Below are 12,368 nucleotides of genomic sequence, written 5' to 3'. Positions count from 1 at the left end.
AATCAATGATGCTTTTAGTCATTTGTTAAAATAAAAGTTTTATACCATGAAATCTTGATGTGTCATTCTTTCAGATATTATTGGAAATTTGCATTTATTTTTAAAAATATTGTTCCGTATGAATGTCTTAACACAAGCAAGAAGATGGTGTTTGATTTGGCAACAATCCATCCTTTCCACCACATTATACAAATATTATCCTTGACAACCCATGCTATGTAACATTATTAAGCAAAGAAAATAATTCATAACTGTCATCGAGGATTGTGTTCCTTGAGAGATAAAAGGTGCAGTTTGTATGTCTGGCTGGGGAAGAACTGCAGTGGAGCGAAATAGGGAAGGAAAACTAGGATGTGGAGCCAATAAAGAGAAACGGCAAAGACAGAGAAAAGAGGGGAAGAAATTAAAGGAACGAAGGAGCAAACAGAATAAAGAAATTGAGGTGAGCAACATTAAATGTAGAAGCGAGTGAGTGAAGGAGTTTTGAATGCAGGTAAAGAGGGAAAGCTTAACTTCTGCAAATTCACAAGCTTTCAGAAAATAAATGTGTGAAAAACGTCATGCATTAATACCAAAAATTGATATTTATATACTACCCTTAGTTTGATTGATCTATATTAGGCTTTTCATTAATTGAAGGATGTCTTTCACTTTATCCAGGATCAAGTTTCATTCTTTTTACTGTCAATCTACAGCAACGATTGCCTTCTGTTGGTATATGTTCATTCGACGCCAACTTTGATCAATGCATTTCTCCATCCTAACTTAATTTCACTCGCACTCAGTCTTTTATTTCCATGACCTCAGTTTATAAATCTCTAATTTGGTGTGCAAACCATCTGAGTGCAGGGTGTGCTGACAAGGTACAATCTCGTGGCAGACATTATGTGCATGTCAATCCAACGCTGGGTGTTCCTCTCATTTAGTAGTTCAAAAATTGAGATCGAATTTTATTTTTCGTTTAAGTAGTAACCTGTGTGATTATGAGCATTTAAAATTCATCAGTGTAAATATTACCTGCAGGTTGTGCTCGTTGTAAATAAAAACATTTCTGTAATTATTAAAATGAGAACAGTAGATCTTAACTTTGGCCGGAATTTTACGTTTTTGAAACTAAGTGCGGTAGTGGGCTGGTTCCGTCGTGTATCCGTTGCTTGGAATGGTGGGACATTGTGTCAAATTCCGTGCTTGGATACTTATTAATTATGCACAGGCGAGTATCTCACGAATTACCTGGCGGGTTGGGAGCTGATTTGTCCGCCCCAATGTTACCAAGCAGGTTCGATGGTCGGGGCGCCATATATAAACGCTATTGGAACGCATACACCTTACTCTCTCCAGCCCAGCTCCTCCAGGACACTATTAGAGATGTCTCCAACCCAAAATAAGTCTGCAAGCCAATAGGAAAAGGCAGCGCTCCCGCCTCAGGGACGGCGCCCTCTGAGCCTTGATCAGAGGAGTACAGGCACATAGGAATGTGCTTTACCCCAGGGACAGCTCCAGAAAGCACACCAGCCTCACCACTCCATCCTGGGAGGCCATCGCCAGTAATGTCAGCGCAACTGGCCAGTGCATCAAAAACACCATCCAGTGCAGGAAGAGGATGAATGATCTCATCCACTCTGCCAGGGTAAGTTATCCTTCAGCTCCCTCCAATATCAAGCTCTCATCATGTACTCAAAGAGCTACTCTCTTCAGAGATCTCACAACCATTAGCGGGGGACATATATCATCACTGATTGTCTCGGGGAAACTTTCACATCACCACCATCCCATCTATCTTGCTGTGCACACTCCATCCTCAGTCCCTTCTGAGGAGAGCTCACCACAATCAAGGGGCATGCATCTTTCCCACAAACTCTGCTCCATCCCTTCTTATCACATGCCTTTCTTTTATCTTCATCCAGGGCAAGATTGTCCACAACAGAAGGGAAAGACCCTAGACCAGGGGAGGGAGGGCAGACATCGTCACCCTCACGGGATTCGAGGAGGATGCCGCTATGATCACAGGGGATGACAGGGATCGCTCCTGTGGGGAAGGAAAGATCAGATTGTCTCAGCAACCCAGTATGGATCACACATCCATCAGTTCATCACATCCTGACAATCACAGTGAGTGACATGCAGTTTGATACTCCTCATGCTCATCAACTGAAACACCAATCTCTATCTTATAAGCACCAACAGGCCTACAAGAGTGCCTACCATATAACCCAGCCCCCAGACTATGTCCGAAGAGGAAGCTGAGGCCGGACCATCACAGCACTCACCCACACCCTCCACTAGCACAGAGACACTGGCCACTGTGGGGCATAGCTTTAGATTAGGCTTGGGGTAACCTACTGGAAAACACCTCACAGACACGTTCCCGTAGCAATTGGAGGCAGGTTCAGCCCAGGTCTCAATCACACGAGAGGCTGCTGGAGACCAGCCACCCATTCAGTCCAAGTCAGACGATGAGCCTCTGCAAGCTGCTGCCAACTCAGTGCTACAGATTCAACAACACAGGGCAGAGCAGCAGGCAGAGATAAAAACAAAAAAACTGCAGATGCTGGAAATCCAAAACAAAAACAGAATTACCTGGAAAAACTCAGCAGGTCTGGCAGCATCGGCGGAGAAGAAAAGAGTTGACGTTTCGAGTCCTCATGACCCTTCAACAGAACAGAGAATCGGCAGACACTTAGCAGACCACAGCAAAGGATGGAGGAGTCCGTCCGCATTCTCTCTGATGTCAGGGCTCCAACATACCAGCATCTTGAGGTCACCATGGGAAAGTTGAAGACTACCATGGAGACCTTGGTCCAGTAGGTTTTGTTGGATTTGTGCTCGGCTCTGCACTCCCTGGGGGGCACCATCGAGATGTAGACGATGTGGGGACGTGGCCCATTGACCTCCCTCCAGGTGCACTTTCTCCTCAAAGAGTCAGGGCGGGGCCCTTGCACACCCACAGGGAGGATAATTGTCAGCCATAACATCCTGGGGGCCTCCTCTCAGGACACTACAGAGGTGTCCAGCTGCTCAGAGTCCCCTCTACTTGTGACCCCATTCCCTCCAGCTGCTCAGGCCGAAGAGGGTGTGTCTGCCCCTGAACAGGAGACCCTTATAAGGTCCAGGGCCCTCCAGGCCTTGGACTACCAGAGGAAGCCTGCTAAGGTGATTGCAGACATCAGGACATAGCAGTCAGCAGGCAGCCTCCACCTCTGCTGCTGATATTGGGACTGCACACAGATGTAGTGATAGGGTTAGGAAAATTAAGAATTATTGAAATCACTTTAGGGCCATGAATGCGCTACCACTGTAAAAATATTACACTCATGTAAATACATTTGATGTTTCTGTGAATAGCTTGTTCAAGTGAAGATGTTGTGATTATAGACATTGGAAACCATTTATTTTGAGGTTTAGCCATCCTCCCACTCAGTGACACTCTCCCTCTGTGAAATTCACATTCATATGATGTCAATTTCACTGAAGATAGATTCCGCACCCTTGTGTGATGTCAGGGAGATATGTTAAAACCTTTACCAGTAGTTTGTGATTTGTGTGCTTGACTTCCAATGGCTTTCTTCACAAGAATGTCTTCCTCCTTTCTCTCTAACAAGGCTCCAGTTCACTCTAGCAGCAACAACAAGTTAGGGGATGCCCCCAGAACGGACCCTTCCTCCAGCAGTGCGCTCCTCCGACACTGCCTCAGACCCCTCCCATTTAGATTCGCTTCGACTTTCGATTTCTAACTGCACCATTTCTCTGATAGAGCAAGATGATGGCTCCGCACGACTATTTCAAAATGAGCTTTGACACTCCCCCTCTCTCTGTCCATTTCCCAGAAATCTATCTGGAACTTCACGGTGTGAGGGTAGAGCTCTTAAAGCCTCATGCATGCAGTCGGTGGCACTTTACACCTGTGGGAAGCCAGAGATGTCTGCAAATCCCACTGCTCTGGCAGCCTGGCTGGCTTCATCCAGGGAGAACTGGATGTAATTGTGTGCCTTCCTGAACAGGGTGGCAGTGATCTCTTGGATGCATTTATGAGCGGAGAATTGTGATATTCCACAGAGGCCTCCATTGGAGCCCTGGAACAAGCCACTTGCAAAGAAGTTGAGTGCAGTGGTCACCTTTACAGCCAATGGCAATGGGTGGCTTCCCAGGCCATGTGGTGTCAGATTCTCCCGAATACTTTGACAGATGTGAGCCACCCCATCCCATGACAATTGAAGGCATTGACGGCACTGTCTCCTGCTCATCTGCAAGAAAGAGAGGCATCTCCTGTACACCCTGGGTCATGCCAAATGCCTTCATGGAATTGGTCTCTCAGTCTCAGCATCTGGGTCTTCAAGGAGCCCTGTTAGCTCATGTTCCACAGGGCGAGGATCTTATCTTTGCCCAGCCTGCCGACGATGGGCCCTTCTTCTCCTCCCCAGTTGAGCCATGAAAAAGGCAGTGTTGCCTGCTGCCTCCATTGTGCACTCCTCCTTGTGTCTGTGAAAAATTGATCAAAGACACGAATGACCTTTACCCTGCAAAGATCACCTTCCATCGCCAAACTCAGGAGTCATTGTGAAACCCTTGGGCTGCCCTCATGCCAGGCATTCCATCCCCAGACCCTCCCTTGCATCTGTAGCACAGCCTTAAGGGTCACTGGAAGCTGAGTTCGCCCCCATCCACCCACTGCCCACACCTCCCACCCCCAACACCCCAGGCATGACAGAGCACTCACAACAGGGGTTGGATGAGTGCAGCCAGATGTTACCCACCTCAGTCAGGGCACCATCAGTCTGCCTCCTTATAGAGCCCAGCCTTGCACTAATGTAATGGCTGTAATCATTGAGGTGTAAAAAGTCTGAACCTCTCAGTTGTAATGTGTAAAGGTCTTCGGAGCATGTTGCATATGTACTTTCACCATGGCCCCTTTACAATTGGATCCTTCTGATCTTTGTGCCTTCCCATGAGAGGGACAAATATTCATTCATAACCGTTCAACATTTGGCCCCAAGCTGCTATTGAAATGATGCTGCTCGGCTTCCTCTATGAGACCAGCTTCCAACACTCCCCCCACCCTGTCACCATCCAAGCCCTCCTATCATCCTGGAAGAGCATCACATGCAAGTTTCCCTCCCTTCAATCACTCCCCTGCCTCCTCTTTAACCCTGAAGCCCATCATGATTCTTGTAGATATCCCTGTCCTCCACCTTGAACCATTTTCTGTGGATGTCCCAATGCCCCATGTCGACCTCACCCCTCCCCATCTTGAGGCCCTAAGCACAGTGACCTGCCCCCTCAATGAGACTATCGAATACCCCACTTTTACTTACCAGTTCCCTATTTACAGGCTGCAGATGCCTTCCTTGACTGTGGCTGTGCCATCTGCTGCCGAAGTGCCAGGCCACCAACCCCCAGGACCCAAATATGTGAGTTAGTGACCACATCCTGCATACCACGTAATGCATGACTGACATGGTATATTCAGGCCCACCTCCTCCCTGGACTGGGACCAGGACATGTGCACCAGGCATAGCCTTGTAGCATGGTGCACACTGCCCCCAAAGTCTCTTTGCTTTCTGGCCCCGACTACATGATGCACACGGCCCCCAGACTGTCTTTGACTTATTCCCTCCCCTTCACACCCCACCAGTCATGTGTCTCTGTCCACCCTTCCCTCCTGTGCTCCAATCACCAGACCCCCGGTTATGTGCCTCTGTCCACCCCTTTTGTCCCAGGCCCCAGTCACCAGCCCCCGCACCCCAGTCAAGTGTGTGCCTTCCACTCGCCCCTTCCATTGCCTCTGTCTATTCTCACCCACACCCTCCCCCACCCCCACCAAGTCAGGTATGTACATTCCAGCCCTTCTCTTCCCACTAGTCTTGCCTGAGCAGCCTTGCTACAGCAGATTCAGAGCAGCTGTGAGCTCAGTGCAGTGAAAGGTAGGCGAATGCTGCATGGACAAACCTCAAAGTCACGCATAAAATGTAGTTTGCCAGGTGTATGTCAGTTATGTACGATCGTTGTTCACACTGGTCTAATTAGCCAGCAGTGTGGCCATTAGATTTGGAGGGGGAGTGTGATTCTGGTGAGCAGAGTTTTTAATGAACTTTCATGATTAACAAAGGCATGCAGATACAGTCCCAGATGTGGCTTAGTGGCAAACCTGACCTGCCATGAAAGTCAGGAGCAGAAAATTGGAGTCAGTTTTTACGCCGGTGAGAAAATGACTTTTGGCCAAATTCCAAATTTTCTGGTCCTGCCTGCCACAATGCCCACCACTGGTGGGACCGAAAAGCCCACCACTGGTGGGACCGAAAATCCCACCCACCATCTGATAGGAAATTGAAAATGGTATCAAATTGAAGGAAAAGATGTAAAATGAGCAAATATTAGAGGTAGGTCCAGGGGGTTGGGAATATTTTAGAAACCAGAAGTGATGACTCAAATGAGAATAGAGTGAGGAAATGGAGTATGAGAGAAAACTAGCAAGCAACATGAAAACAGACAGTACAAGTAGCTCTCACCATGGCAGTAGCGCTCCTATAAAGGTGAACGGGCCGGTAAAGCCACATGTTCACTATCAGGAAGCCGGCTATTCTGGCGAGCCCACGTGCCCTTTGATCCTGGCTTTCCCTCCTCAGGGAGAAGAGGATAAAGTTCCCTTTCCTTCTGTAGAATGTCTCTTTCACCAAATGTATCAAATCTGGAATCGTGCAATGCTGTGTGATTCACTTCATGTCACTTGCTAAACATGTCAACTAGGCGGTCCCTCCAAGTCTTAGTGTATTGCCAATCATGATGCTGGATTTTCATTACCCACCCGTCCTATCACTTTGGCTGGAATTTTACCTTCGGGGTGCGGGCGTGTGCCCGACACGCTGGAACGTCACATGGTGCGCGATGATGTTGGGTGTGCATCCCAACGTCACCGCGCACCATCTCAATATTTCGCTAGGCGGGCACAAGATGGAAACAAAGGCCTGCCCGCCATTAATTAATGGGCCAGTTAAAGCCCTTGAGGCACCAACTGTCTGTGATTTTACGCAGCCCGTACGATTTTCAGGGCATCGCGCGGGCACAACGGGCAGGCGGGTAGGCCACATTCTCAAAACCCTCATCCACGGGCGGGATAAGAGGTGTGATTGGGCTCGCTAACGCGAGTTTTTTGTATTTTAGCTTGTAAGTTGCTGCTTGCTTGTGTGAACTTCATTTCGCTTCAGAGCTGCTTTGACAGACGTAAGAGGCTTCAGTTCAGGACTCCGGAAGAGTCATACCACTTACCTGGGTCCTTCCAGGTCTCAGACAGCCTCTCCTTACCCTGGGAATGGGAATTGTGGTCTCTGCTGGAGGCACCTCCTCTGAGGAGGAAGAGAGGGCCAGAAGGGAGAGGAGGCCTGGTGTCCCTATTCAGCCTTCAGGGGAGCGACCTATGGGAGGACGGGCAAAGGCACAAGGGGCGCAGGGCCAACAGGAAGTCCAAAGCAGAAGAGGCTGCAAAAGACACCACTATCCTGCTGCCAGGGTTTACAGGTGGCAATGCAGCTACCTCAATATGTCTGAGGTGCAATGCTGAAGGAGGCTCCATTTCTCAAGGGAGACAGTGACCTCCATCTGTCAGATGATCAACCCTGAGATCAGCTCCAACTGTGTGGGTGGACACCCCGTGCCGGTGCTGAAGGTCACACTGGCCCTCAACTTCTATGCCTCCAGCTCTTTCCAGGGGTCAGTGGGTGATCTTTGTGGTGTCCCCCAATCAGGTGTCCACAGTTGTGTCAAGCTGGTGACAGACGCTCTCTTCAGGCATGCATTGACTTTCATTCACTACCGCACGGACGAGGCCAGCCAGGTAGAACGAGCCAGGGGCTTTGTGGCGATTGCTGGCTTCTCCCACATCTAGGGTACAATAGACTGTACACATGTGGCCATCAAGGCGCCAGAGGGTGAGCCCGGTGCCTTTGTCAACAGGAAGGGCTTCCACTCCATGAACATACAGATAGTGTGTGATTACAGGGTGCAGATTCTGCAAGTCTGTGCAAGGTACCCAGGCAGCTCCCATGATGCTTACATCCTGAGACACTCCCAGGTGCCGAGGCTCTTCAGTGCTCCAGCCCGGCTGGATGGATGGCTGCTGGGTGACAAGGACTATCCCCTCAGAAGGTGGCTCATGACACCTCTCCACCATCCAAGAACAGAAGCTGAGCAGCGGTACAGTAGGTGCCACGCCTCCACAAGGGCGCTAGTAGAGAGCCATCGGTTTCCTCCAATGCCTGGACTGTTCAGGGGCCGCACTGCAATACCCCCCAGATCGTGTGTCACTGATAATGGTTGCATGCTGCACTCTCCACAATCTGGCACTGGAAATGGGGAAGGCACAGTGGAGGAAGAAGGTGTTGACACAGCTGCTCTGGGAACAGACGATGAGCCCAGTAGAGAGTCTGAGGACGAGCACGGTCAGGAGAACACTGAGGGGATAGACGCTGACCTGGGCAACCTCCAGGGAGGCAGGGGCACCCAGGAGGCTTTGATCCAACACTCATTCAGCTAGCCTACCAAATAAGAGCCATCACCACATGCCAGGGCTGCAGGTTCCATACTCGATACCTGACAGGAACATTTACTTGGTGAACAACATGCACTATGTGCAATTTCAATAAAGTTCAATGACAAACAAGTACTCATAACATCATGGGTTCCCCTTCACCTGCAGAATTAATGAAACACCCAGAGGCTTGTTGAACAGAAACACATTTAATGATGTGGTGCCTGGTGTACATAATACAAATTAAATTGAAAGGTGTTCGCCATCACACCAAATAATATTTAACATAAAACTGGGGGAAAGAAATATCAGCAGTGATAAGCCTGTGTTGTGCTTAAGGTGCTTTAAGTTTTCACTTGCAGGTGCTACGTCTAGGTGCTCCCCACTGCTGGCACGGGCATTGGAGACAGCCTGCTGACTCTGCTGTCCTGTTGGCCTTGTTGACTGTGGCGGGCGTCCTCTGGCCCGTAGAGCCTGTGCTGGCCCCGCCTGGGAGGGAATGGCCAGTGCCACGGCTGGCATCTCCCCAGTCGCTGCAGACTCATCGGACGCCACGGTCATTGGCAGAGGGGCGGAGAAGCTGCTGCTGTCATCAGGAGTGCCCTGAGAGGAGCCCGCAGAGATGACAGGCAGCTCATGCACCAACATTAGGTCGCTTTGGACATCCCTGCTCACCATTGGATAGATGGGCACCTAGCTGGGACACTGGGTGCCCAATCCATCTCCCACACTGACAGTGACTGCTTGAGGTCATTGCCGGTGTGAGGGCTTGCAAGTCCGAGTGCATCCCCAGGAAGCCCTGATTCAGCTCCTGGAGGAGCCTCTCCATGAGAGTGGCCACTCCCTCCATGGAGGAGGCACTGCGCATGGCCATGAGAGTCATTGCATTGGTTATGCTCTGCAAGGCCTCCTCCACAACAGAGGCCAGGGCACGCATTCCCTCATGTATCTCCGCCAGATCCTCCTGCACACCCTGCTGGACTTCCAGCATCTGCTGCCTCAGGGACGACTCCAGAGGCACATCATCAGACACCGACTGAGCATGTTCCTGGTCCCCAGCAGCCCTCCAACTGCCGGTGCCCTGGGCACACCCTACCTCCGCCTGCACCTCAAGTGAGTGTGAAGTGTCCTTGCCGCTGTGCACCGAGACACTATCCACCGATCTAATGCCCACCGAGGTGCTGGTGCCTGCTTGGCTGAGAGGGTGTGAGGCATGTGCATTTCCATGGTCGCTGTCCTCTGGGGTTAGAGGTGGGCCTTCAGGCTCTTCACCCCGATGGGCTGCTGGTGAACCTGAAAGGAAGAACAAGGACAAGTAATTAGTTGAAGTCATTACACTGTTACTGTACATGCCTGGCATTCGGATCAGGGTGCCTTCGTCTTTCCATTATCAATGGGGATTCCATGTTCACATCAATATAGAGACAACAGTGGAATAGTTGGTCTTACAGACATTCTGACCTCAGTGCACTGCACTCTTACCTCCCTGTGGCACCCCAACCTCACCGCAGCCAGTTGACCTGGCGCATGGTGCCTCTCCAGCTCCAGGGCCTCCTGCTTATATCTAGTTAGGATTAGAAGGTGGGGCGGTCCTCCACCGGTCTGCAGCCTCTTTGCATTGTTATGGGATGTCTTCTCCTGAGAGGACAGAGGAGCATTGATTAGTCCATTCTCTACCTGCAGCGCCATTGCAGCCTGGCCAACCCCACCTGAGGAACACCTCGCAGGGCTCAGCCAATTCCTGACCCTGCAGCCGCAAGACACTCATTCCAAGCAGCACCCCCTTGTCCAGATGCTGTCTCATTGACATTGGCCACTCACGCACACGCTAAGACCTCTGAGGGGGCCGTGGGGGCAGGGTGGGTGGGGGGAGGTGTGGCAGAGCTGCTTCTAACTGCTGTGCTGAGCGACCAGTGCCAACACGATACTCACCCTCCTCGCTCGCAGGAGATCATTGAGCCGCTTACGGCACTGCACCCATGTGCGCCTCACCACATTGTGGCAGCTCACCCTGGATGCCACCTCCTCCCAGGCATTTTTGCTGGGGTGGGGCGGCCTCCTCCTCCCGTCCCTGGAGACAAGGGTCTCTCTGCGTGGCTGCCACCTCCTCCAGGAGGGCAGCGAGACACTCATCGGATAAACGCCGGGCCGATAGCCCCGCCCACCTGCCCTCCCCCACCCCGCCCCTTCTCCCTGTTGCTGCAGTCACATCGTACACTGGGCGGACCTTAACTGGCCTGCCTGCGTAAAATGGCGGGCGGTGGTCAGCTTCCCGGCTGTCTCCGCCAGCTCCCGCTGAGCCCGCACGCTGACCGTAAAATTCTGGCCTTAAATCTGTTTGCACCAGGGTTTTTTGCCCTCAATTTCAGCAGTAATGAAATCCTCAAAAGTAGCTTTTTAAAAAGAAATGATACGTCAGCAAATTTTGAAGACTTGTCCTTCATCCTTGATTTTACAGTAATCAACAATTTCCAAGTTTTAAGAAACTCCACCTGAAGTGAAGAAATTGAAGCAGAGAATCACAACATGAAGAGGCTGTGGAGATGATTCTTTTAAGTAAGGTTTCTGTTTGGCAAAGCAAGAAAATGCTGGTCTTTTTACCATTGATCTCCTCAATAACATTAACTGCTATAATCTACAGATATCAGTTAAGATTTGATAATATAACGGAAAAATATTTTCAGTTTTTTGAAAATGTAACCATGACATTGGGGAATGAAACAGAGGAAGATTCTGAAATGGTGAAGATGTCTTCAAAAGGAATTTGGACAATTAAATCTTCTGGACGACTTGGCAACCAGATGGGCAAGTATGCAACGTTATACGCATTGGCAAAATTGAATGGTCACCAAGCGTACATTTTGCCTGCCATGGCCAATTACCTGTCTCCTATCTTCAAAATTACACTTCCGACCCTCCATGACAGTGTGAGAAATAGGATACATTGGAAAGGCTATTATCTCCATGACTGGATGGACGATCAGTACCGTAGTATCCCAGGAGACTATGTTAGCTTGTCAGGATACCCGTGTTCCTGGACCTTTTACCATCATATCCGAGAAGAAATTCTCCGTGAGTTCATCTTTCATGACTTTCTCAAAGAACAGATCAATGCATTCCTTAGACACATTGCGGGAGAGCGGAAGAATGTCACGTATGTTGGTGTTCATGTTCGAAGAGGAGATTACACACATGTCATGCCAAATATTTGGAAAGGAGTCATAGCTGATAAGAAATATTTAGATACAGCAATGGCTTACTTCAGAAATAAATACAAAAATGTTATTTTTGCAGTGACAAGTAATGGAATGGATTGGTGTAAGAAGAACATTGATAATTCCAAAGGAGATGTTTTCTTTTCAGATGATCCAAAGCAATCGAGTCCAGCTGAAGACATTGCAATCCTTGCTCATTGCAATCACACTATAATGACAATAGGGACATTTGGTTACTGGGCTGCTTACTTGGCAGGTGGGGAGACAATTTACCTCACAAACTTTACTTTGCCTGAATCACCATTTCTAAAGTTATTCAAGTACGAGGCAGCTTTCTTACCTCAATGGATCGGAATTCCTGCAGATCTCTCACCTCTTCAGTTCAAAAACACTTCAAATTAGCCTAATAACCACATGTCCTATAATCTTCAATACTTATTAATTCTATGCCCTTCATGTTTAAATCTCAAAAATACTAAATTAAGCTTCTGTAACGTAATTTAGATTAAGTTCAGAAATCAAAGGGTGGGATTTTCAGTTCTGCATGTGGGCATGCACACTCACGCGATGTTTTGGTTGACGGGTATGCGCGAGAGTTGGCAACGGCCTGCCGACAATTAAGGGGGCTGTTA

General features: G+C 49.3%; 1 protein-coding gene across 1 annotated transcript; it reads left to right on the top strand.

Annotated features, from left to right (window-relative positions):
• Window positions 1-11,223: 11,223 nt before the first annotated feature.
• Window positions 11,224-12,138, top strand: LOC121268954 (galactoside alpha-(1,2)-fucosyltransferase 2-like). The gene has a single exon (XM_041173255.1). The coding sequence runs from the start codon at window positions 11,224-11,226 to the stop codon at window positions 12,136-12,138; it is 915 nt and encodes a 304-aa protein (XP_041029189.1).
• The last annotated feature ends 230 nt before the right edge of the window (window positions 12,139-12,368 follow it).

This window comes from Carcharodon carcharias, chromosome 23 (genome assembly GCF_017639515.1).
Source record: "Carcharodon carcharias isolate sCarCar2 chromosome 23, sCarCar2.pri, whole genome shotgun sequence".
NCBI classification, from domain to species: Eukaryota; Metazoa; Chordata; class Chondrichthyes; order Lamniformes; family Lamnidae; genus Carcharodon; species Carcharodon carcharias.
The sequence above is the reverse complement of the archived record's forward strand: the minus strand, read 5'-3'. Positions and strand labels throughout refer to the sequence as shown.